This window comes from Mustela erminea, chromosome 4, assembly GCF_009829155.1.
Source record: "Mustela erminea isolate mMusErm1 chromosome 4, mMusErm1.Pri, whole genome shotgun sequence".
Classification (NCBI taxonomy): domain Eukaryota; kingdom Metazoa; phylum Chordata; class Mammalia; order Carnivora; family Mustelidae; genus Mustela; species Mustela erminea.
Window position 1 is genome coordinate 15059062 of NC_045617.1, and position 27083 is coordinate 15086144.

General features: G+C 42.8%; 1 protein-coding gene across 6 annotated transcripts in view; it reads right to left on the reverse strand.

Moving 5' to 3' along the window:
* Window positions 1–406: 406 nt before the first annotated feature.
* CCDC170 (coiled-coil domain containing 170) overlaps window positions 407–27083 on the reverse strand; it is a 111681-nt gene continuing 85004 nt past the window's right edge. For 5 of the 6 annotated variants that reach the window (XM_032338721.1, XM_032338722.1, XM_032338719.1 and 2 more), the window contains 4 exons: window positions 19981–20154; window positions 17138–17380; window positions 3720–3956; window positions 407–1561 (listed from right to left, as the gene is read on the reverse strand). In XM_032338721.1, the coding sequence (XP_032194612.1) occupies window positions 1361–1561; window positions 3720–3956; window positions 17138–17380; window positions 19981–20154 (855 nt within the window). In that variant the 3' untranslated portion in view covers window positions 407–1360. The remainder of the gene's footprint in view (window positions 1562–3719; window positions 3957–17137; window positions 17381–19980; window positions 20155–27083) is intronic. The other variant, XM_032338725.1, reaches the window with a different exon arrangement.

Here is a 27083-nt window from a genome sequence, read left to right on the forward strand (position 1 = left end):
ATCTGTCAACGAGCCTCTAAATGTTACACTTATTTCCTTTCCTCTAGAATTTACTTTTTCTCTTAATGTTTGGGGGTAGTCTATTCCCCCTCCTCCTTAATTAGACACCAATGCTTTTTTCAGAGACTATTTAAAAATTCAAAAATAAGATTCAAAATAAAAATAAGATTCAAAGGGTGCCTGGGTGGCTCAGTGGGTTAAAGCCTCTGCTGTCAGCTCAGGTCATGGTCCCAGGGTCCTGGGATTGAGCCCTGCATTGGGCTCTCAGCTCAGGGGGAGCCTGCTTCCTCCTCTCTCTCTGCCTGCCTCTCTGCCTACTTGTGATCTCTGTCTGTCAAATAAATAAAATCTTTAAAAAAAAAAAAGATTCAAAAATAAGATTTAAATACTCAAAAATAAGATGCTCACCCAAAAAAGTAAAAGTTTCTCTCAATAAAGTTAAGAATATGGTTTCCTGAAAAACACTTGTGAAGTAGAAATTTAAAAAGATGGCAGAAAGTGATGGAAATTCATAATAAAACTTTACCCCATTCTAAAAAAGTCCTCTTGCTGTCAGTACATGTGATATATTGGTGAATAAACCTGGGCAGGATTTCTTCATTTTATAGGTTTCACATTAAAGGTTTCATTTTTAAAGGATTGAGATCAACCTTGTTCAATGAAAAATTACCACCAAATATGATCTGGCAGCAACATTTAAAACCGGTAGGTTTCTTACAGGACCTCAGACCTATGTGTTTTATCCAAATAATTAGATATAATGCTTTTTAAAGAAATCATATGTGTGACATTCATGAATCTCAGTCACTTTGTGGACTTGATTTAATGTATGAATGTTTATCTTCCTTTATGGGGGCAATTTTCACCACGATAACAGGAGAAACTGGAGGAGGGCGGAGTAGCAGAAGGCACAGCCTTTGATCTGGGGCCAACATGGTCAGAATGCTGGTTCAATCACTAACCAATTGCAATCTTGGGTAGGTAATACCCTCTCTGAGACCCAGACAAGTCATAAAATAAAACATTAAATCTTCTCTACACAGCTACGATGAAAATTAAATTGGATACTAAAGCCCCCGACTCATAAAAGGAATCCCACAAATGTTAATCCCCTACAGCCATTGTCCACTCTAGATATGCAATCTGCTAGAATTCTTCTGGGTCCCAAAGTGCTAGCAAATAAAATAATGTGTGCTCTTAACCTACAGCTGGCACCTCTAAGATCATATTTTGCAAATGGGATTCTGGCTTGATCATCAAAGTATATGGTATTCACACACTGACCAAATTTCAAAGGTTTAGGGAATTTGTGAAATTGACCATTGTGTTCCATCTCTTATCTCCACCAAAGAGATGGTATTCAATGAAGGAGCTTTAAGCAGCTCTGTGGATGCCTATCGCCCCCTGGAATCATATCTTTGAGACAGGCACAGGTGACAAAGTGATGCTGATGTGAATGGATCAGTCTTTCAAGGCATTTGATGATTTCATAGTCGGGAAGTGCAAGACTGGACACGTTCAAGCCCAGCATCTGGGAAACCACCTCCCTGAAGTCCACCAGCTGTAATATCAAACATACAGGAGAAGGGTGAGAACACAATGTATCAACTACTGCTGGTCCAAATGCAACCAAACAAACCAACCCACTGAAAGCTCAGGTGTGCATGAGGTAGGCAAATTACTTAACTATCTTTAACCTCAGTTCTCTCATTTATAAAATAAGAAGGTGTCATCTATTAAATTACCTCTAAAATGCTTTCATCCCCAACTTTTGGAGCTTTCATAACCTCTTTTCTGATAAGCCAATTGGTGTGGCACTGGCTACCAAGTCAAGAATCTCAGTTAGGCAACCATGAACAGGACCCTGACCTAAGACTCCGTGTTCTCACTTCCTGGTGGGAATAACCATACACCTCCTTCCCAGGGCTATTCTGAAATTTGGATCCAATGAAACAATGACTGTGTATGTGTTCTATACAATAAGAAGTGCTTTACAAAAGTGTAGTTGTGTCCATGGGTGGTAAATCCTTATCCACTGGAATTTTAACTGGGCATGGAATCTTTCTTTTTTTAAGATTTTATTTATTTATTTGAGAGAGAGTGTATGAGAGCTGGGTGGGGGGCAAAGAGAGAGGGAAAGAGAATCTCAAGCAGACCCCATGCTGATCATGGAGGCCAATGTGGAACTTGATCTCATGACGCTGAGATCATGACTTGAGCCAAAACCAAGAGTTGGGGGCTTACCTGACTGAGCCACCCAGGTGCCCTGGGCAAGAAACCTCTTAAACTAAAGGAAGAACAACGGGCAAGAAAGTATGAGCTGAGGCCTGTGTGGTTCAGTGGGTTAAAGCCTCCGCCTTCAGCTCAGGTCATGATCCCGGGGTCCTGGGATAGAGCCCCGCATCGGGCTCTCTGCTCAGTAGGGAGCCTGCTTCCCCCTCCCTCTCTGCCTACTTGTGATCTCTGTCAGGTAAATAAATAAAATCTTAAAAAGAAAAAAAGAAAGAAAATATGAGCTGATAAAAAAAGGAGGACTACTAAATAATGACCGGATCACATCACATATCAGCCTCCTTCACAACCCATAACATTAGACTCTCTGGGACTACCCTTCATCCATCACAAAAGGAAAAATGGACAGGTGGGGAAGTTGGAGACAATGGATGAAAATGTGCCTCATATTCCATAAATTCTCGTACACTGTGTACACTGTGATTCTGTGCTAGAGCAGAAGCAGATTAAGTCAGGGCTATCTGGTCAACCCCTTGATACAGTACCTTCCATTTTGGAAAGATGTGATCCAACAGACATTGCCTCCAGGAAAAGTGCCTTCCAAACATTCTCACCATGTCTTCATTCACTTCCCAACCTCCTTCCCATGCTGAGTCCAATCTAGGGGAACATAACACTCTCTCCAGCCTAGAATCCCTGATGAAGAAGTTCCCCCTCAAAATTGTCTCCCCTTTCACATATGGCCGAAGCTCTTCATTCCTGAGAGGTTTCTCTCTGAGAACACACACTTTATAGTTTGGCCTTCCTCAACGTTGCCTGACACATGAGCCAAAGCAGAGGCAGCCAAAGAGAGGAAAAGAAAATATATCCTAGGATCAGAGTCCACTCTCTGCCCTTTTGAGCTTCAGAAAGAGAGGGAGATAAAAGCCAAAAGCAATGGGGGTCAGGCTGCCCGGGACAGTTTCTTTATGCCTGACCTCCTGATGTGCTCAGCAGATAAAACTCTCCTCCTCACAACCAGTCAGCAAGTGAGTACTGTTTATGGCTTACATCTGGGTGAGATTGGCCATCGAGTCTGGGTGCCACTGTTTGAGAGTTGGGACTGTTTCCTGCCACTGATCTGTGATGGAGATAAGCTCTCCCTCCTGAGGCTGAAGCCTGGGCTGATGCAAACTTCAGAGGCAATCAGAGAACATAATCAAAACCTCTCCACAACCAGAAACTGGCTTTCCACAGCCTTTCCACTGCTTTGATGAGAATGTCTTTCTCTTTCCTACAATTCGTGCCATGAAACTGTGGATTATTTTTCTTAGCAGAGTAAATCATAATGGTTATTTTGATGCCAGGAAGATGCTAGAGGGCAAGCAGATACATTGAAACGATAAAGAAAACTTTGTAGATTGTTTTTGAAGAAATGTAAAAATAATTATCAAGCTTTTGAATTGTCCGTTTTCCTAAACAAGGTTTCACCCCAGATTTCTACCCACCTGCTTTTCTCTCATTTCTGCTTCTTCCAGAGACTTCTTGAGCATCTTCGTTTCGCTGGCTACCACTTCCATCATGCTCCTGGCCCTCTCCTTATCCTCCTGAGCCTCATGCTCTGTGGTATCCAGTTCCGACTTGACAGACATTAGCTTTTTCTCAGCTTTCTCCTTCATCTTCTCAAGTTTGTCTCTGGACTTACTTAGGTCTTCAATAATTTTGGTCTGTTCCAAAGCTTTAATCTACAAAGTTAAGGGAATGCTAATAATTTCTACCATATTTGTTTTTGGACAATTGTATCAACAAGATAAAACTAGAAGTCAATAAAATTCACTTAATAACTTTTTTCTAAATAAAGAATGGAATCCATCCCAGTTATACAGACTTTGCTGAGCATACATGCTGGACAAACATGTCTTAAGGCAGTTACAGCTTATAAACATGTCAAAGGACCATTGCTTAGAAAATCAATGAGACAAAAGGTAGATAGCATGATTCTGGGGTGAAATATCCAAATAAAGTCTGCTGGTACTTACTCACAGACTCTAATATACTCCATAGGCAAAAGCAACTTGCACTTTGGGCCTTATGAAAGGGTCATCCCCAGCATAGAAACACTAGGATAAGTAAATTATCTCCTCTGCTAGTGGTCTATAACAAGGAAGCCTACCTAAAATCCCCTCAGTGAGTCTTCATTACTACTGTAAGGAAAATCTAGAACAGCAATATTTCAGAACTAATGCCTTCGGACTTGACCAATGAATATAGGAGGCATGAGACGGCCACAGCATCCCACTGCAAACAAGAGGGAAGGTGTGAGGGTGCCTCTCTCTTGGAAGCTGTCCCAGGAGCTTAAAGCCAACACAAAGAGCATTCTGGAGCATGAGGCACATTTTCTTTATTAGCTTAGTATTTAAAATTTTGCCAGATCTGCTTACAAAAAAGAATTTGACCAAAACAGATAAAATAAGCCAGACGCAAAGAAACAGATATTGTATAATTCTATTTCTATGAGGTACCTGGATAGACTAATTCATAGAGAGAAAATGTGGAACAGAATTCCATCGCCAGGGGAGGAATGGGGAGTTATTTAGTGGGCACTGGGTTTCGGTTTGGGAGGATGAAAAGTTCTGGAAATGGATGGTGGTGATGGTCGCACAACACTGTGAATGTATTGAATGCCACTGAATTGAGCAGTTAAAAATGGTTCAAATGGTAACTTTTATGTTATGGATATTTTACCACATTTTTTTAAAAAAAAGAATTGGAGGTAGTTTTACATATCCGACACAAAATTTTTAACAGCGACCATTACAAATAAGTATGAACGAGCTACCATTCAGCATCCACGGGGATGGCTGCAGTCAAAAAGAGAGACAGCAGCAAGTGTTGGCGAGGGTGTGGAGAAATTGGAACCCTCACACACTGCTGGTGGGAAGGCAAAGTGGTGCAGCTGTGGGAAACAGTTTTTCCAGTTTTCAAAATATTAAACACAGAGTTAACTCATGAGCCAGCAATTCCACTTCTAGGTTTATATATTCGAGAGAATTAAAAACTTCTGTCACATAAAACCTGTCCACAAATGTTCACAGCAGCTCTATTGATAATCGCCAAAAAGTAACAACAACCCAAATATCCATCAACCGGTGAGTAGACAAATAAAATGTTGTACATCCAGGCAAAGGAATGTTATTCACCAATAAGAAGGAATGAAGCACAGATACATGCTATGGATGAACCTCGAAAACCTTTTGCTAAAGGGGAGAAGCCAGTCAGGAGAGACCTCTTAGCGTACTATTCCATTCATACAGAAGATCCTGAAAAGGCCAGGGACCAGTGGGAGGGGAGACTGCGGGATAACTGCCAATGGGTTGTTTTCAGGGTTGATGAAAATGTTCTGAAATTAGATAACGGAAATTTGCTTTCATCTACTATAACACACACGACTTCTTAAGAAATTTATTTTCTGTTCCCGCAGAGAGGAGGCTGATGGCAGCCATGCCTGGACAAGTTCAAAGCTTTGAACTGCCTCCATGCAGGAGAAAGGAAATCCTCGGGAAACTGACAGCTGTTGTGGGACTTGCAATGGGGAAGGCATAAAAACCACCACTGCCGCTTGAGAAATCCACAGGCGATACCATGCCAACCACGGTGGAGGGAAGGAATTCAGAGTCAGTTTTTGAGCCAATGAAATGGCACTAGAAGACCAAGTTTCTACCACCCACTAAGTGCAGGTCTGCAGAGGCTGACCTTGGAGATCATGCACAGATTCCAAGTTATGAAAACCCACATGATCAATACAATGTGCATCCTACCCATAAACCTTTATGAACATTTATGTATATTTATTTATAAATTAGATCAGCCGGGGCACCTGGGTGACTCAATGTATTAAGCTAGTGCCTTCCGTTCAAGTCATGATCTCAGGGTCCTAGGATGGAGCCCCATCCCGCTCTCTGGTCAGCAGCGTGCTTGCTTCCCCCTCTTGCTCTGCCTGCCTACTTGTGATCTATCTCTCTATCTATCTCTCTCTGTCAAATAAATAAATACATCCTTTTTAAAAAATAAATAAATAAATTAGATCAGCTACTGCTCTAAATAATGTAGTCAGTCGACTATCAAATATGTTACAAATTGGGGGACATTGCATGACTGAAATCTTTATCAATTTCAAAACAAAGTTATCTCCTCTTAAAACAAAGAGATTCCCCTCATGTGCAAACCATCACATGCTACAGAAAGACTATGCGGCCAAGTAGAAATTTGCTGGGATTGGGATACTGAATTCAAAAGCTTGTATTAAAGGATATGTTCAGCCTTTCTGCTCAGATTAGAAAAACATTTACAGTGGGCTATCTACCAAAAGTGACGGAACACAGCTTGGAGAGTTAGAAGTCCATAAATCAGGTCCTAATGAGGAGAACTCATAGCCAAAAATTTCCAAAAAATATGAGACTTTATCACAATCCTAAAGGCTGCCTCAAATCTCGTCATCCGGGAGCAAAGGCAAGTCATGGAGCTCTGAGCCAAGCCACCAGAACAGAACTAAAAGCCAGGGGATGACAGAGACCTCGCGCTCCTAAATCAAACCCAACAACCAAGATTCTGGGAAGTGGGGTGTGGCTAAGCTGGTTTCTTAATCCTCCGAAAGGAGCTTCCCAGATCCAGCCAGAGTTCAACAAGAGCCCGTGTCCCTAATGGTCTTCCAGTGGGGCAGAACTGGTCATTGACAAGGTATATGTGCCACCTAGACCCCAGCAGAGATGGAGAAGGCTCCAAGGGGGCTTTATGTCCAGGGAACACTCTGCCTAGTGTCAGCCTCCTTGAGCGAAAAAATGTCAAAATCCAGTGAACAATTCTCTCTCATGTTAAACAGGCCCAAGGCTCAGAAAGAGATGGTGATGGAATTTAAAATCTGATGGGTTGAATCCCCCAGAGGATCTAAATTCTCTAGCTGGAGGGCTTTCAAGAAGCTGCATTGAAAATGCAACGCTGTGGGAACTCAACTCTACACACAGGTGCCCTGAAAACTGGGAACCGCAAACAGGGAGAGCATCCCCGTGGCCCAAAGACACGCTGCGCCCTTACTAAAGAGAACCACAAGGATTTCAGCAGAGGGAAATTGAAGCAGAAAACAGAAGGTGTTCGACTCGGCAGTCTGAGCACACCTCCACTCCCACCGCTCTACAGCCCGAGAAGTCCTTCCTTGTAGGTTCTGCTCGCTGCACACATTCAAAGTAGGAAGAGTTCAAACTCAATTCCAATCTACCATTGGAGAGCCACTGAGCCCAAGATGGTAGGTTACAAGAAATATATATAAAGAAAGGGTGCACTGACTGGGTTGGAGAAAGTTCTAGAGTAGAGAAGGAGCATGGGGAGCCGCTGTCTTGCATGGGAGATGATCAAAAGAGTTAGCCAGAGGAAGAGACATTTGCTGCTGGCTAAAGGATATTATTCCCCTTTGGTGTTTCCATGAGAGGTTAAATGAAGGTAACAATGGTTTTTCAGGTTTTGGTTGTCTGACTACTGATTTGGGGGCACAGTTCCCTACTAAAATTGGGCCACATGGTACAGATGAAAAGCCGATACCTCTCCACCCAATATCTATTCTTTCTTTAGTTCTTACTGCCCACAATAGACCCATTTCTCAAGCTGACTTCATCTAAGGGAGGCCTAGGGACTAAGTTCTGGCCAACAGAGATACAAAGCATTGCATTGTTCCTGGAAAGTGGCCTATAGGGTGTCCTCCTGGCTTTCCTCCTCGCCAGTGGCTGGAATGAGGCCAGAGCCCCAGCAGCTAGCTTGTGTTAGGAAGCAGCATTGAAGATGAAAGCTCTTGCCAGAACAGTGCGGCAGAAAGAACAAGCCAGGGCCGCCGATACCACAGAGCCATTCTGCTAAGCATGGCAGGCCTTCTTTTCCATGAGAAAGGGCTCTTCTGTCTAAGCCTCTGTTATTACAGGGGTGTTCCAATATATTTCACTGAAGCTAATCATAACTGACACAGGTTAAGAAGCAACTGGTGTTACAGGAGTTACACAAAGCATCTTCTGGGTCCCCAGGGTTCTGCCACATGATTTCAGTGCCTGCACTTCCATTTGCACAAAAACCCATGTTTGTGCCAATTAGTAGTACTACTTTAATTATTCTAAGTTAATGAGAAAAGAGCAATGGTGGACTTATTACATAATAATGTGTTCCTGCCAAGGGAAGGCCAAACTATGTCACTGTGCATATACAAACAGCACATCTGCAGCTTTCAGTTAAAACACGGGCTAGACTAAATGCTCTGTCCTAGACCACAGGCATGCGAGACTTCAGAAGAATCCAGGCCACAAGCAATGGATACTACACATTCTAATTAATGGTGATTGTAGTGAAATAATATAATCCAGCACATTGAATTAATATCGTTAATGTTTTCAATTCAACTTTTACACTCCACTTTGCTTTCTAATTGGTCTAATTTTACAATGGTAAAAATGTAGCAAGATTGGGGCACCTGTGTGGCTCAGTCAGTTGGGCTGGCTCTGGGTTTTGGCTTGGGTCATCATCTCAGGATTATGGGATCGTGCCCACCCCCCCCCCCCCCGCCGTCAGGCTCCATGCTCAGCAAGGAAGCTGCTTGAGATTCTCTCCCTGTCCCTTTCCCTCCCCCTACTCCTCCCCCCAACTCATGTCCATTCTCTCTCTCTCTCTCTCTCTCTCAAGTAAATAAAATCTTAAAAATGGTGAAAAAAATCTGTTAACCACTTTTTTAAAATGTAACAAGATTAAGAAATTTTTATACAGTGTTAAGTTTATATATATTGTATACATGAAAGCAATATTATAATAAAATTATTTTGACTCAACACAGGGAGGGGAATCTGTAAAAGAATATTTTTCTTTCCAGAAGAGATTTTCTACAGTAATCATGTTTGCCTGCCAACTTAAAATTTAATAGTTTTCTGGAAAGGTCTACATATTCCTGGTTGAGAATTCACAGGGAAACGTACTGCATAAGTCGTAAAAAGCAAGACTGGGATAGACCAGGAGTCAAGGTCTTCAAGCATGGTTTTGCAACAGACAGAGAAATGCGCTCAAACACTCCACACAAATCCTCCTAACAGCCTTGCTCATAATAGCCAAAAAGTGAAAACAATCATAATGTCCATCACATTTTGAATGCATACACGGTGGGTGGTGGGTCCCAATGGTAGAATATTATTCGGCATACGAAGGAATTGTAATGGTTAATATTATGCATCACCTGGGCTGGCCCACAAGCCAGATATTTGGTGCAACACTGGGAGGACCCTGGGAGGGTGTCCTGGGGAGAGACTAATATTGAAATGAGTGCGCTTTCAGTAAAGCAGATTTCCCTTCCATAGCGTGTGGGCTTCATGCAGTCCGTTGAAACCCTGCACAGAACAAAAGTGACTCTCCCTGAGCTGAGAGGGAATTCTACCAGAATCCAACCTTTACACTTGACCTGCAACACCAGCTCTTCCTGCCAGCCTATCCTGCAGATTTTGAACTTGCCAAATTCCATAATCACATGAGCCAATTCTTTAAAATCAGTCAATCTCCCTGTAGCTCTCCCTCCGTCCCTCCCTCTGTGATGTTACACACACACACACATACACACACACATACACACAAACACACACACACACACACATAGATCTTGCTCCTCTGGAATACTTGGATAAAATAAATATATTTCCTATATATATCATATGTACTTCATGTATATATATATATTTCATACATATATATGAGAGATACAGGATATAAATCAAGAGAAAGTCAGAGAAATACTATTAGTTCATACACATCCTATTCGTTCTGTGTGTATATAACAGAGAGAAAGGGAGGGAGACAGACATACCCTATTAGCTCTGCTTCTCCGGAGAGCTCTAATTTAGGAATGAAATGCTAACACGTGCACAAGATGGATGAATGCTGGGAACAGACTAAGGGAAAGAAGCCAGAGGCAAAAGGCCACATATTGTATGATTCCATTTATATGAAGTGCTCAGAAGAGGCAAATCCATAGAGACTGGATATAATTTAGTGGTTTCCAGAGGCTGGGTCAGGGGGAAATGGGGAGTGAATGTGGTAGGTATGGGATTTGCACGGGAGGGCGGGTGGGGGCTACGACAAACGATCTAGAATTAGGAAGCAGAGATGCCTGAACAACCCCATCAGTGTATTAAAAGCAGCGAACTGTGGGGGCACCTGGGGGGCTCAGTCGGTTAAGCAGCTACCTTCAGTTCAGATCATGATCTCAAAGTCCTGGGATCGAGCCCCGCATTGGGGTGGGGGGGGTCCCAGCTCAGCCGGGGGCCTGCTTCTCCCTCTCCCTCTTCCCCTGCTCCCGTTCTCTCTCTCTAATAAATGAATAAACGCTTCAAAAAAAAAAAAAAGAAGCCAGTGAAATGTACACTTTAAAAAGGTGAATTTGGGGACATCTGGGTGGCTTAGTCAGTTAAGCATCGGCCTTCAGCTCAGGTCATGACCCCAGGGTCCTGGGATCGAGCCCCACGTCAGACTCCCTGCTTGGTGGGGAGCCTGCCTCTCCCTCTGCCTGCCGTTCCCGCTGCTTGGGCTCTTTCTCTCTCTCTCTCTCTCTTTCTCTAATGCTCTCTCTCTCTCTCTCAAACAAATAAAATCTTTTAAATAAATAAATAAATAAATGGGTGAGTTTAATGGCATGTGAATTACATCTCAATTTTTTAAGGCATAAAAATGTAGTTCAAATTATTATTTTCTATATCATCCTTCCATAAATGGTGAAATTCTCTCTTTTTTAAAATTTTATTTATTTATTAAATTAATTCTTAATTCAATAAGTGTAGTGGGTTGAACTGTGTCTCTCCCCACCAAAAAATAAATATATGTCCACCCAGAACCTCAGAATGGGAACTTATTTGGAATAAGGGCCTCTGCCGATATCATTAAGGTAAGGATCTCACCATGAGATCATCCTGCAATAGGGTTGCCCCTAAATCCAGAGGTGGGTGTGACTTATGAGCCTTACAGAAAAGGAGACAGAGCAGGAGGGACACACCAGAGGACAGTCACCTAAGGGTGGCAGCAGAGAGGAATTCCGTAGTTACAAGCAGCAAGCAGGAGCCAGATGATAGAGTGATGGGCCCGCAGCTTCCCCTGAGGGAATCAAGCTTCCCAACACCTTGCTGTCAGGCTCCTGCCCTCCAGAATTATGAGAGAAAAAATTCCTGTCGTATCAAGCCACCCAATTTGTGATCATTGGTTATGGCAGCCCTCAAATAGGACATGAAGGCCATCTTTGCTACCATTCAGAAATGTTACCTTGTGAATAATAAAGTCAGTACAGGGACAAGCACAGGCAACATACAAAGATAAAGAGTTAATATCCTTGATCTCTCTTGGACACGAATGTGTCTCAAACAATAAAAAATAAAAAGTCACTTGTAGCTAAAATCTCTGACAAACTCATGAAGTTAGCATTCACGGTGTTAGTAAGACAGAGAGATCTCTGTTCTCTAATGGAAGGCATCCTGTGGTGGTGAAGGGCCTGACTCATTCTTGAGTCCGTCAAATCCCTCCTCTCCTACATCTTTCCTATAATCTTAGCTGGTAAAAAACAAGTGGATCTTAGTCACCTGGGTGGCTCAGTGGGTTAAAGCCTCTGCCTTCAGCTCAGGTCACGACCTCAGGGTTCTGGAATCAAGCCCCACATTGGGCTCTCTGCTCAGTGGGGAGCCAGCTTCTCCCTCTCTCTCTGCCTACCTCTCTGCCTACTTGATCTCTGTCAAATAAATAAATAAAATCTTTTTTTAAGAAGTGGATCTCTTTACGCAAAATAAAGCAAATTAACATACAAGCCAACTTTATTTACTTTCCTGACTCTTACACTTTTCATCTAAATATTCCAGAAGAGCAGACCACCAACTTTTGTTTCCACTTCTCCTTCATCCCTCGGCATGTTGGAACTTTACCTATTCCCAATGCCATCACCCAGGACCACTACAGTCTACACCACACGTGCTTGAGTCTGAGGTGTCCCGATACCAATGGCAGGAGACAGCCATTCCCCTCTACCTTCCCACTATACTTGATGCTATTGGTAACAGCCTCACTTTAGAGACCCCCTGTTCTCCCTCCCTTGTCTCTCTGTTTCCTCTTAGTCTCTTCCCTGATGGTTTCCCTCTCGTGTCTGAAAGTCTTCAGTGGCTCCCCAGGGCCCAGAGGACAAGTCCAAGCATCTAAGGAGACACCCAACACCCTGGGTGATCTGGCCCCTGTCCGCTGCCCTGCTTCTTTTTCCCCCACCCCGCCTCTGGACATCAGCATGGTGCCAGCAACAAACGACCGAGCTTCTGCTCGCCTGCTGAATGCATCTGGTTATGGCTGGTATCACTCCCTTCTCCGGTCTACTTGTCGATACTTCAGTTACTCCCATCATACGTCCACAATTTTTCCCATATCCACGTATCACCTATGGTCATCATTCCTTTCCTTAAGCCAACCATCTTTTGAACTTACCCAATTTATTTCTATAAAAAGGAATTTTGTAGGATTCCAGTAGAATTTGCCACGACTGGAAGATAACAATAAAACAGAAACTGTGCAATGACCATGAGGAGCATCGAGTCATGTATGGAATAGTTGGTCACTATCTCATACGCCCAAAACCAATATAACTATATCTTAATTATACTGGAATTCAAAATTTTTTAAAAAAAGAAAAAACCCACTGTACAATGAAAACAAAACAGTATTTCTAGATACTATTCCTTGTACCCAGCGCTGAGCTTAAGGCTTCTTCTTTATTTAAAATGTAGACTAGCAGGATGCCTGGGTGGCTCAGTGGGTTGAGTGTCTGCCTTCAGCCCAGGTCATGATCCCAGAGTCCCAGGATCAAGCCCTACACTGGGCTCCTGCTCGCCAGGGAGTCTGCTTCTCCTTCTCCCTCTCCCCCACTCATACTCACTCTCTCTCTTTCTCTCTCAAATAAATAGATAAAATCTTTAAAATAAATAAATAAAATGGAGACTAGTAAATGTTCTAGGGGCATAAAGACATAATAACCTCTAATTAAGATTTTCTCCTTGATAAAGAGTTGGAAGAAAATGGAATTGGAAGGAAGGAATTGGAAGAAAAACGAAAGGGCACCCATGTTTTACCTCACGACGGAACATTGTATAGTGACCTGAAGCACCGAGAAGCATTTTATATGCCCCCAGAGCTGTGTGCCCCACACTTAAAAGCGTCGCTTTACCCCAATGACCCCAGAAGAAGAAAGTGTTAAGCCTGACACTATCACCAGAACCACGCATTGCACAGTCCCGTCACCCAAAGAGCAAAGCTTCATTGCAAGCGTCAGGCTTGCTTGTGAAAGGTTACGTGGAGAGACCACTGGCAGATTAATTATCATAATCCAGGCGGAACAGAAGGCAGATGTGAGGCAGCTGTCCTTGCAGCCAAACGCGAACACACTTCTCAGATGCCAGGCCCAGTCCCCACCAGCTGTTGACCCCCTTCTGCTACAGAAAGCGTGCGCTTCTTTCTGCGCAGCACCATTTGTAGGTTATAGGGTCACCTTGGCAGGGTCCCAGCGCCACTCTCGTACACCCAGCCTGGAAAACTCCCTCCTCAGAAGCCACACCCCCAAGGGGCCCCCAGACCGCCCTTCACCAGGAACTTCCAAAGCCACTCTTCCTCCACTCACCCCCAGCAGCTGCCGGGCCCTGTGCCTGGGCATCGCCCACGGGGGATCCCTTCTTCCACCGGCACCTCACTGGCTGCTGCACCGTGAGCTGTCATGCCTCGTGCAGGCCAAGCTTCCTCAAGCTCCTGACGTGTGTGGTAATCCTAAAGCCTCGTCCAGCCCCCCAGGACAAACTGCCCACCCCTCCAGGAGTGACAGAATTAGCTGCAACGGTGGGGCAACTGGGTGGCTCAATGGATTAAGCCGCTGCCTTCGGCTCAGGTCATGGTCTCGGGGTCCTGGGATCGAGCCCCGCATCAGGCTCTCTGCTCGGCGGGGAGCCTGCTTCCCTTCTCTCTCTCTCTCTGCCTAACTCTTTGCCTACGTGTGATTTCTCTCTCTCTCTCTGTCAAATAAATAAAAAAATAAAAATCTAAAAAAAAAAACCAAAAGAAAGAATTAGCTACAATGGCAACTAACATTTGTACCGGGCTTTATTCTATTTTAGCTTTATGGTAACTGGCCACATGCAGAGAGCTAGCTGGAACCTTCCAGTAAATGTCACAGAGTCCAGACAGCCCTTTGTCCCGGCCCAGCCCACATCTCTCAGAGATGGAATCTCAGTTCTTAGAAACTGGCAAAAGCAACGCAGGCCTGGAGCATGGGGGGAAGCAAGGGCCTCTGTGATGATATGGGGACGGGCGGGGTGGACAGAGCCCAGTGGGATCCAGCTAGGGAGAAGGGATGCTCCGAGGCCCAAGCCACGCAGATTTCACAGCAAGGTTAGCAGTAAAATAAACAGCAAGATGAAGTCAACCTTGACTTTTTAAATTAAGCTTCTTAATTTTTCCTGAGCACAGAAGAGCGCACTAGAGGAGAAGGGTAGTGGCAGGCTGGAGGGAGCCGGGGGAGAGAAGCCAGGCAGCCCACAGGTACCTCCCAGCACCAGCTGCACCTTGTTTCTGAAACATAGCGTGGTCTCATCAGAGATTTGCTTGGGTCCTTCCTCGGAGAGACCAGGAGGCATCAGGCCTCTCAGGTGTCCCCCCCCCACTTAGTCATCCGTAGTAACCACCCAGACTGCTCCATGTCATTCTCTACCCCCCTGGCTTCATGGAGCTCCGGAAGCTTGGAGTATGAAAATCCCCAGTGCTGTTTCCCCTTCCTTCCTATCACAGATTTCTTTGAGGAATTTGAACTATTCCCTTGACACACACTTACAACGAAACATATCCAAACCCGGAATTTACTTCCCGGTTTTGAAATCCAAGTTCACTTTATTTATCATGCCTCGGCTATGTTTTTCTACCTGCCTACTGAACACCAGTTATGGGAGCTATTGTCATCTCTCCTTCAACAGGAGGAAGCCAATGAATAGAACAGATTCTTCCAAGGCCCAAGGCTAGGGGTATGGCAATAATAGTAGTAAAGACATTAATAAGTTCTAATCGAGATTTCCTCCTTGACAATGGAAAGAACTGGAAGAAAAAAACCAAAGGGAACCCATTTTCACTTCAGGACTCAACATTATATAATGCCCTGCCGTACACCAACTAGAAACACGTTATGTCCACCACAGGACATTTGAACACCCGGCTTTACAACACAGATGCTGCCTCAGCTCCCCCTGCAGCCCCTTCCGGCCAGGGTGGGAACAGTGGCTTGCTGACCCCATACCCCAACATCCCCCCAAGATCAGTCTCAAGGTGTGAAGAGGTGTAGAAGATACTTGATATTTTTCTCCCCACATTTTGCACCCCATCAGATCCTTTCCCTTGCTTCCTGCTTTCCTTCCCCCGGCCTGTGTCTGCCCTTCTTTTTCCTCTAGGGAAATAAGCCTCAACTGAAAAGGGTTTCAGGGGAAAAGAACTAATAACTCAAAATGAAAAATAAGGGCGCCTGGGTGGCTCAGTGGGTTAAGCCGCTGCCTTCGGCTCAGGTCATGATCTCAGGGTCCTGGGATCGAGGCCCGCATCGGGCTCTCTGCTCGGCAGGGAGCCTGCTTCCCTCTCTCTCTCTCTGCCTGCCTCTCCATCTACTTGTGATTTCTCTCTGTCAAATAAATAAATAAAATCTTTAAAAAAAAAATGAAAAATAAAATAGGAAATACTTCCTAAAATACTGTCCCCGCCACATATATTTAAGTGCTAGCTTAATGCCAGGTTCCTTTTCCCTCCTGGTCTGTTTCCAGACTCAGAAACATTCCAGAAGCCCAGTCTAGAGTGCTATCTGCAAAGCGCCAGGACATTATTCTCATCTGTATTCCCAACACGCGTATCCGCCAGAAGTGGTTTGTGCCTATGGAGTTACATATACATTCCAGGGGCACACACGCACACAGGACGTTTAAAGATTTTGATTAAATTTGTTTACGTTTTTCTCTGTAGTGACTAGAAGGGGAACGCTTGAAATCCAGGACACATGCTGCCCTGATCTGGGCACCTTCCTCACTTCCGGGGATAAGGCTTCTCCCGCGGCTCCTGAAACACCAGTTGCCCACCTGACTCTTCCCAGTGAAGAGCTGGGATCATTTGCTCATTTCTTCCTAAGCAAATTCCTACGCAATCACTCCCTACAGGATCCCAAGAACCAGTCACCCACCCTTGGAAGAAATGCTTCTATTTTCTGTAGTTCGCACCACCCCTTTCTTTTCTTTCAATTCCAGAATAGTTAATAGACGATGTTCTATTCCTTTCAGAGGTACGACACAGTGACTCCACACTTCCACGTCTTAGTGCTCACCCCAGGACGTGGCCTCTCCATCCCCTCCACGGACAACACCCTCTTCGGACTGACTTTTCACCCAGCCACCACGGTCTCATTCCAATTATCGAAGACACGCTGCGCTGATCTAATATGCCGATCTGTGTAGCTTTTGCCTTTCCCCCACGACTCTAGAAAATCAGAGGAAGCTTTTTGTCCCTGTTTCTGTTCTGCTGCATCTGTTATAATAAGACTTCCACTCTTTGGGGCACCTGTGTGGTTCAGTGGGTTAAAGCTGCTGCCTTCAGCTCAGGTCATGATCCTGGGGTCCTGGGATCGAGCTCCACATTGTGCTCTCTGTTCAGTGGGGAGCCTGCTTCCTTCCCTCTCTCTGCCTGCCTCTCTGCCTACTCGTGATCTCTGTCAAATAAATAAATAAAATCTTTAAAAAAAAAAAAAAAAGAACGACTTCCACTCTTCCACATAAATTAAAAATGCTAACTTGCAAGAAGCAACAAGGGAACCAAGCCAAGCACTTGCCTTGAGTTCACTGGCATCAGCCAGCTTGGCTCTGAGCTCCGTGTTCGCTTCTCGACACACACTCAGCTCCTTCTGCAGCCTCTCCACCTTCTTCTGCAACTTTCTTAGAGTGAGATTGGCCTCGTCCCTCTCCACGGCCAAGGCCGAGCGCACCTGCTTCTCCTCCTCCAGCTGGGCCACCTTCTGCCGCAGAAGGCTCAGATGTAGTTCTTTGCTCTCCAGCCTTTCTCTCTGAGTCCTGAGCTGATTTGGTACAAACAGGGATTTAAAAATAATAATAATAATAATCATTGGACAATCAGTAAATAAAAATGAATCACTCGGACCATGTTGTTCTTTATCTACACTTCAGTAAGACTCATCTGTAAACCGCCCAAAAAGGTTATTGAATTCCTTTCCCTGATTGCTTTTTTTATTCCTATTTTTCCAAGAATTAATTTTGTAGCTATAAGGATGAGACAAAGGAGGCACAGAAGACACAGAGGGCAGTAGGCTTTCAACATCGGATTCCCTCCAACATACGTGCAGCATAATAGGCACATAAAATTACTTTTAAAATAACTAAAACGGCCTTATCAAGACCAGAATATGGTAGAGAGACAAAATCCTCTCCACCACCCCAAGCCAACTATACTTACACTGGCCTTTTCTAAAAGAAGCCAGAGTGCAGGTTAGTGCCCAAAACCTAGACTGAGTAATTTCAATCCTGTAGAACTAGACTGAGTGACATCAAACATGAGAGTTGGTATATTTTTAAAGTAAGCTATACAAGGGAGAGTTTAAAGAAAGCTTGGTTTATATGTTTAAAATCTTTGAAATAGAAGGCACTTAAGGGGTGCCTGGGTGGCTCAGTGGGTTAAAGCCTCTGCCTTCGGCTCAGGTCGTGGTCCCGGGGTCCTGAGATTGAGCCCCACATCGGGCTCTCTGCTCCATGGGGAGCCTGCTTCCTCCTCTCTCTCTGCCTGCCTCTCCACCTACTTGTGATCTCTGTCTGTCAAATAAATAAATAAAATATTTTTTTAAAAAGAAGGGACTTAAGAATGTTTTTAGTTCATTGGCATCTTTATTATATACCTTGCCTATCCCATCCACAAACCAAGCAGAGAACAAGTTCTTCAAACAGCACTTATCACTCACAGTCAAACTTGATAAAGGAAATTACAGTGGTTTTTAGAAAAAGATTATGGACCCTAAGGGGGGGAAACGTTCCTCGTAGGCATCAAATGTCACATTTAGTGAGTAGAATATTAAGTACGGGAAACTCTTTCCTCTGCTGTGTGCACTGGACATTAGAATCGTTAGAATTCTAGAATGTTAGAGCTGAAGAGTGTTGCATTTTCCCTAATTATATACTCCACACTCGTGAAGTGTTCGGAGATGTGAAGAGCAGACGGAAACGCAGGCTTGTACATCTTGTCTAACATGTCTAACTTGTCTGACAGCATGGTCCAGACCGGAGCCATCCTTAACAAGGCCCTTTTCATGTTCTCTAACTAAATTTCCTTCTCTGAGCTTCTTCATGTCAAATCCACTCTACTGCAAAATTACACTGGTAAGATCTGTAGACTGGTAATTTTAATGATTATACAATACTTAATAATGTTAATTTTAATGATTATACAATGCTGTAAGAAGGAACGGTGTTGAAGAAATCAATTTTCTAGGAGAACTCAAAGAACAGTAGCTCAATTCAATGTCTCCAGTGATAATAGGGTTACTGCTTTTTTAAAATAAAACACCCCTAAACATCTAGTAAATGGAGAAAGGTCAAATGTGAATCGATACAGTCTATAAGCCAAGAGTTTAAACACGTATTTTATTAAAAATGAACAATCTTATGAGGAAGATATTATACCTACCTTAAATATGTGGAAACAGGGAGAGCTATGTAATTTGTCTACGGTCACATAGCTTGGTGGAACCAAACTGGGATTCAAGATGTGACTCATTACACAGCCTGTATAATTCCATCATAGAAATTTCTCCTAAGAACTATTACAAGAACACATCTGTGTTTTGCTCTCTTTCGCCAATGCCAATAATTATATAGGATTTAGATTTTTACCCTTTCATCCACTCATTCATTTATTTCCTCTAAACTGTTTCTAACTCTTCTTTTGAATGAGTGAAAAATTAGCTTTTCTTCTCACTTTACTATCCAATGCAAGAGGATTTATCCAGTTGGAGACTGTCACATGTTCCCCAGCCCTCCTCCTCTCTTTTAAGAATATAAACAGTTTCTTAGCAAGGCAAGTGGCTACCCAGAGTGAAGACTACAGTTTCCATCTTCCCTTGCAGCTAGTTTCAGCCTTCAGAACCATGTGATATAAATACAAGTTCACACAGAAAATTCTAGAAGCCTCCATCAAAAGACTGCTCACACATGCTCTATTGAATCCCTCTTCGTCATCCCTTTCTGCTCTAAACTTCTGTCTGAAACACAGACATGATGATTCTAGGTACCATTATGAACCTTCAGGATGTGGACCACTCCAGGAATGGGAGATTAATGGACTGAAATCAGCTGGGCTCCGTGAAAACTTTACGGAGCAGACCTGCCACACTTACCCTGAGCCGCCTACCTCCAGAAATTTATGTGAGGTGGGGGGACCACTTCGTGTCATTTAAGCCACTTTTATTTGGGATCCCTATTACTCATGGTCACACACCACCTCAGCTGATACACTTACCATCCCTCAGACTTGAAACAGACTCAAATTCTAAATATGTATTTGTATGTTTCCTCACTACAGTCGCAAATAGGAAGGAGCACATTATTTTTCAATATTTAAGTCTCTCCGCAATTCCTTCTCTCAGCACCAGCAAGTTTCAATATGCCCTACCTTTCTCTGTAAATTGTGGGCAATAGTCTTGTTTTCAATGACTGCGTTGCTCTCGAGACGGACCAGCTGCTCCGTGCGAGCTAAAACTACATCCAGACGCATGTCAAAGCCAAGTTCAGCAGCCATCTGGTCCAGTTTCATTTTTTCTGAGAGTTGATCCAGAAATTTAAGATACTAAACCCAAGAACAAAAATTAAATTGAGACACAAAAACAAAGTTAACAAGTGATCTCACAGTACCCCACGCTTATAGACAGGTCCCATTAAACCTAGTCTGTAGCCCAGCCTGGGACCCCAGTGCCTGGGAATGAATCTCTGTACCATCAGGCCAGTTCCATGTCCTGCTTCATGTCCAAATTCACTTGACTCTCCTGGTCAGTGATCTTGATGTCCAACCTAACAATAAACACTCTTCTTCACCCCACCACGTGACAAATCTGCCACCATCCTGACTACATCCACATATCTCTGTTTTGACTACTTATTGCTACCACGATGCCCCTTCTATGTTAATCCATCTCCTGGCTACTCACGTTCCATGGCAATTTTTCCCACCTAAGTGGGCCCTGCCCTCAAATGTTAAAAAAAAAAAAAAAATGACAACAGTTACCACTCTGATCACTCCATAATCAAAGCTCTCCATACAAATATACTTGGACAATGCCTTTGCTTCCATATTTAAAATCTTACACACACACACACACCCCAAAAAAAAAGTCTTTAAGAGGTTTTTTTTAAATTTCTTTTCAGCATAACAGTATTCATTGTTTTTGCACCACATCCAGTGATCCATGCAATCTGTGCCCTCTCTAGTACCCACCACCTGGTTCCCCCAACTTCCCACCCCCCCGCCCCTTCAAAACCCTCAGATTGTTTTTCAGAGTCCATAGTCTCTCATGGTTTACCTCCCCTTCCAATTTCCCTCAACTCCCTTCTCCTCTCCATCTCCCCTTGACCTTCATGCTATTTGTTATGCTTCACAAATCAGTGAAACCATATGATAATTGACTCTCTCTGCTTGACTTATTTTACTCAGCATAATCTCTTCCAGTCCTGTCCATGTTGATACAAAAGTTGGGTATTCGTCCTTTCTGATGGAGGCATAATACTCCATAGTGTATATGGACCACATCTTCCTTATCCATTCGTCCATTGAAGGGCGTCTTTGTTCTTTCCACAGTTTGGCGACTGTGGCCATTGCTGCTATAAACATTGGGGTACAGATGGCCCTTCTTTTCTCTACATCTGTATCTTTGGGGTAAATATCTGGGAGTGCAATTGCAGGGTCATAGGGTAGCTCTATTTTTAATTTCTTGAGGAATCTCCACATGGTTTTCCAAAGTGGCTGCACCAACTTGCATTCCCACCAACAGTGGAAGCGGGTTCCCCTTTTTCCACATCCCTCCAACACATGTTGTTTCCTGTCTTGCTAACTTTGGCCGTTCTACCTGGTGTAATGTGGTATCTCAATGTGGTTTTAATTTGAATCTCCCTGATGGCTAGTGATGATGAACATTTTTTTCATGTGTCTGATAGCCATTTGTATGTCTTCATTGGAGAAGTGTCTGTCCATATCTTCTGCCCATTTTTTGATATGATTGTCTGTTTTGTGTGTGTTGAGTTTGAGGAGTTCTTTATAGATCCTGGATATCAACCTTTTGTCTGTACTGTCATTTGCAAATATCTTCTCCCATTCCGTGGGTTGCCTCTTTGTTTTCTTGACCGTTTCCTTTGCTGTGCAGAAGCTTTTGACCTTGATGAAGTCCCAAAAGTTCATCTTAGCTTTTGTTTCCTTTGTCTTTGGAGACATATCTTGAAAGAAGTTGCTGTGGTTGATATCGAAGAGGTGACTGCCTATGTTCTCCTCTAGGATTCTGATGGATTCCTGTCTCACATTGAGGTCTTTTATCCATTTTGAGTTTATCTTTGTGTACTGTGTAAGAGAATGGTCGAGTTTCATTCTTCTACATATAGCTGTCCAGTTTTCCCAGCACCATTTATTGAAGAGACTGTCTTTTTTCCACTGTATATTTTTTCCTCTTTTGTCGAAGATTATTTGACCATAGAGTTGAGGGTCCATATCTGGGCTCTCTACTCGGTTCCACTGGTCTATGTGTCTGTTTTTATGCCAGTACCATGCTGTCTTGGTGATCACAGCTTTGTAGTAAAGCTTGAAATCAGGTAACGTGATGCCCCCTGTTTTATTTTTGTTTTTCAACATTTCCTTAGTGATTCGGGGTCTCTTCTGATTCCACACAAATTTTTGGATATTTGCTCCAGCTCTTTGAAAAATACCAGTGGAATTTTTATTGGAATGGCATTAAAAGTATAGATTGCTCTAGGCAGTATAGACATTTTAACAATGTTTATTCTTCCAATCCAAGAGCATGGAACAGTCTTCCATCTTTTTGTGTCTTCTTCAATTTCTTTCATGAATGTTCTGTAGTTCCTCAAGTAGGACCAGATGGACCTCATAGATATATACAGAACATTCCACCCTAAAACAACAGAATACTCATTCTTCTCAAGTGCACATGGAACCTTCTCAAGAATAAACCACATACTGGGTCACAAATCAGGACTCAACCGATACCAAAAGACTGAGATTATTCCCTGCATATTCTCAGATCACAATGCTTTGAAACTAGAGCTCAATCATAAGGAAAAGTTTGGAAGGAACTCAAACACCTGGAAGCTAAAGACCACCCTGCTTAAGAATGCTGGGATCAACCACAAGATCAAAGAACTTAAACAATTCATGGAAACCAATGAGAATGAAGACACTTCAATCAAAAATCTATGGGATACAGCAAAGGCGGTCCTAAGGGGGAAATACATAGCCATCCAAGCCTCCCTCAAAAAAATTGAAAAATTCAGAATACACCAGCTGTCTCTACACCTTAAAGAACTGGAGAATCAACAACAAATCTAACCAACTCCACACATAAGAAGGGGAATAATCAAGATTAGAGCTGAGATCAATGAGGTAGAAACCAGAGATACAGTAGAACGTATCAATGAAACTAGAAGTTGGTTTTTTGAAAGAATCAATAAGATCGATAAACCACTGGCCAGACTAATCCAAAAGGAAAGAGAGAAAGCCCAAATTAATAAAATTATGAATGAAAAGGAAGAGATCACAACTAACACCAAGGAAGTAGAAACAATCATCAGAAGTTATTATCAACAGTTATATGCCAATAAGCTAAGCAACCTAGATGAAATGGATACATTCCTGGAAAACTGAACCAGGAAGAAACTGACAACCTGAATAGACCGATATCTAGTAACGAGACTGAAGCAGTGATCAAAAATCTTCCAAAAAACAAGAGTCCAGGACCTGATGGATTCCCTGGGGAATGCTACCAAACTTTCAAAGAAGAAATAACACCTATTCTCCTGAAGCTGTTTCAAAAAAATTGAAACAGAAGGAAAACTTCCAGACTCTTTCTATGAAGCCAGCATTACCCTGATCCCCAAACCAGGCAAAGACCCTACCAAACAGGAGAATTTCAGACCAATATCACTGATGAATATGGATGCTAAGATTCTCAACAAGATCCTAGAAAACAGGATCCAACAGCACATTAAAAAGATATCCACCATGACCAGGTGGGATTCATCCCTGGGCTACAAGGATGGTTCAACATTCACAAATCAATCAATGTGATAGAACAAATCAATAAGAGAAGAGAGAAGAACCACATGGTCCTCTCAATTGATGCAGAAAAAGCATTTGACAAAATCCAGCACCCGTTCCTGATTAAAACACTTCAAAGTATAGGGATAGAGGGAACATTCCTGAACTTCATAAAATCTATCTATGAAAGACCCGCAGCAAATATCATTCTCAATGGGAAAAAGCTTGCAGCTTTCCCGTTGAGATCAGGAACACGACAAGAATGCCCACTCACACCACTCTTGTTCAACATAGTAATCGAAGTCCTAGCAACAGCAAACAGACAACAAAGAGAAATAAAAGGTATCCAAATTGGCAATGAAGAAGTCAAACTCTCTCTCTTCGCAGATGACATGATTCTTTATATGGAAAACCCAAAAGACTCCACCCCCAAAACTACTAGAACTCATACAGCAATTCAGCAACGTGGCAGGATACAAAGTCAATGTACAGAAATCAGTGACTTTCTTATACACTAACAATGAAAATACAGAAAGGGAAATTAGAGAATATATTCCATTTACTCTAGCACCAAGAACCATAAGATACCTGGGAATAAACCTAACCAAAGAGGTAAAGGAACTGTACTCAAGAGTTTTTAATGTTTTGTACTTTAAGGAATAATAGGGTATAATAGAGTTGTATTTAGGAAGTCAAGGTTCGTATTTGAACAGGTTAGTGTCACAAAACTGTTCTAGGATCTTCTGCCACTTGATTTCCTTTTTCTTTCTTCCAAGTTTTTATTTAAATTCTAGTTATTTAACATATAGTGTAAAATTGGTTTCAGGAGTAGAATTTATATTCTACATTTAGATTTGACACTTACATACAACACCCAGTGCTCATCACAACAAGTGCCCTCCCTAATACCCCTAATACCCATCACCCATCTAACCCATCCCCCAGTCACCTCTCCTCCAGGAAACCTCAGTTTGTTCTCTATAATTAAGAGTCTGTTCTATGGTTTGTCTCTCTTTTCTCCCCTTATGTTCATCTATTTTATTTCTTAAATTCCACATATGAGTGAAATCAATTGATACTTGTCTTTCTCCAACTGACTTATTTCGCTTAGCATAGTACACTCTAGCTCCATCCATGTCATTGCAAATGGCAAGATTTCACTCTTTTTATGGCTGAGTAACATTGTTACACAGACACGCGTGCGTGCACACACACATACACACACACACACATACCACATTATCTTTATCCATTCATCAGTCAATGGACATTTGGGCTCTTCCCATAATTTTTGTTCCATATTGTTGATAATGTTGCTATAAACATAGGGATGCAAGTATCCATTTGAATCTGTATTTTTTTTTCAATTTTACTTTATTTTTTTCAGTGTTCCAAGAGTCATTGTTTATGCACCACACCCAGTACTGCACACAATACATGCCCTCCTTAATACCCACCACCAGGCTCACCCATCCCCTCACCCCCTCCCCTCCAAAACAAACATGAGGACATTGGGAGAAGGAAAGGAAAAGTGAATTGGGGTAAATCGGAGAGGGAGACAAACCATGAATCAGTATTTTTTGTACCCTCCATTTGATTTCTGTGGTTTCCAGCCATCCCAGCCAGAGTAATGCTTCCAAAGTGTTTGCTGAATGAGTGAACCAATCAATGAGTTTTCTGTATCATCACTTCATGATTTGGATTCTCTCTTTGAAACTTGCTTCTCATTGCAATAAGTCCTCATCTATCTAGCATCTCTGAGGCAATTATATGTTTAAATAAGTATAATTTCCTGAGGACTGAAGCATGCCAACATGAAGCCCAGAACCATCTACACTTTGAGTCATCAAGATGAAATTGTGAGTATTTTCAAATTTTGCTGAATGGCATATCTAAAATTTTATCTCTTCTTTGGGAGGCACAGTCATGGCAAAATACTGCTTATTGGCTGGGTTTCGAGACCATGGGTTACCTTGTTGTGCTATAAGATCACATCATCAATTTGTCACTTTTTAATGTGTCAGCTCTCCCCTTGGAATTACTTTTTTTGAGAGAGAGAGAGAGAGAGAGAGTGTGTGTGTGTGTGTGTGTGTGTGTGCACAAGTTGAGGAGAAGGGGCAGAGGGAGAGAGAGAAACCTAAGCAGACTCCATGCCCAGTGTACAGCCCCACACGGGTCTCCAACTCACGATCATGAGATCATGACCTAAGCTGAAATCAAGAGTGGGATGCTTAACAGACTGAGGCACCAGGTGCCCCGGAATTACTCATTTCTAATGTGCATGAATGAAAAGAAAATAACTGCTATTATTTGTTTTGTAAGTAAAATAGAATCAGTACCTTTCATGCAGAGGCATAAAGCCTCTCTTGCTATGTCTACATGTGACCCATCCATTTAGCATGCAAAGATCTCTACCAGGAAAAAAGGTTGAAGACCAAGCCAACACCACATAGAACAACTGACCATTTCAAGGATCTTGGCTACGCCTCAAAAAGTGAGGGTTGCAAGAAGGACTTACTGTACAGCTTGTTTCTTTGAGTCACAGATTAGCCTAGATACCTTCTATGTGGCATGAGCATCAATTACCTACATCTAAATCTCAGCTCTGTACAACTTAGCTCTTCTGGTTTATACTCCCAACCCCTCACTAGGAGGTGCGTGTTGTGGGTGGTTATCTGCGCAACAGTCAGCAGGATGGAATCTGTTTACATAATTCGCTTTCATAACTGAGAGTCTTTCCTGGCTCTTCAGTCTCAATGAAAATTAATGAGTCACTACAATGATTTTTAAAAAGGGGGGGAAGAGACACCAATCTACCTAAAATTTTTGCCTTTTATTATGTTTCTTCATAATTTAAATACTATTTATTTAACTCTTCCCTAAGTGCTGGAGAAACCCAGAAAAAAAGAAAAAAAGAATATTCCCCTGGCCTCAAGAAGTTGGAGCTGACTGGAGAAGATGACTTAAAACTGAAGATGGGGTGGGAAGGTGCCCAGGTGGCTCAGTTAGTTAAGCGTCCAACTCTTGGTTTCAGCTCAGGTGGTGGTGATCTCAGGGTCGTGAGCTTAAGTCCCACGATGGGCTCCACGCTAACTCTCTCTCCCTCTCCCTCTACACATGCTCGCTTTCAAATAAATAAATAAACAAATCTGGAAAAAAAAAAAAAAAACACCTGAAGGCAATTGAGTCACTAAGTGCTGGGACAGACACGGGCATGTGTTCCACGACAGAGAACTAAGTCTCTAAGGGACTCCCAGAGGAAGTGATACTGGAGCCAATTCTTCAAGGGACAGCTACTACCTGATGAAGAAGATAAGAACATTCTCCCAAACAGAACGGCAGTGTGCAATACGGGATGCCACGGGGACCCTCTTTTTTTTTTTTTTTTTTTAACAAATTTGAATTTGGATATCTTTGGACTCAATCCTCACACACCCTTGAAGGGCCTTGTTGGTCCCTGGAGG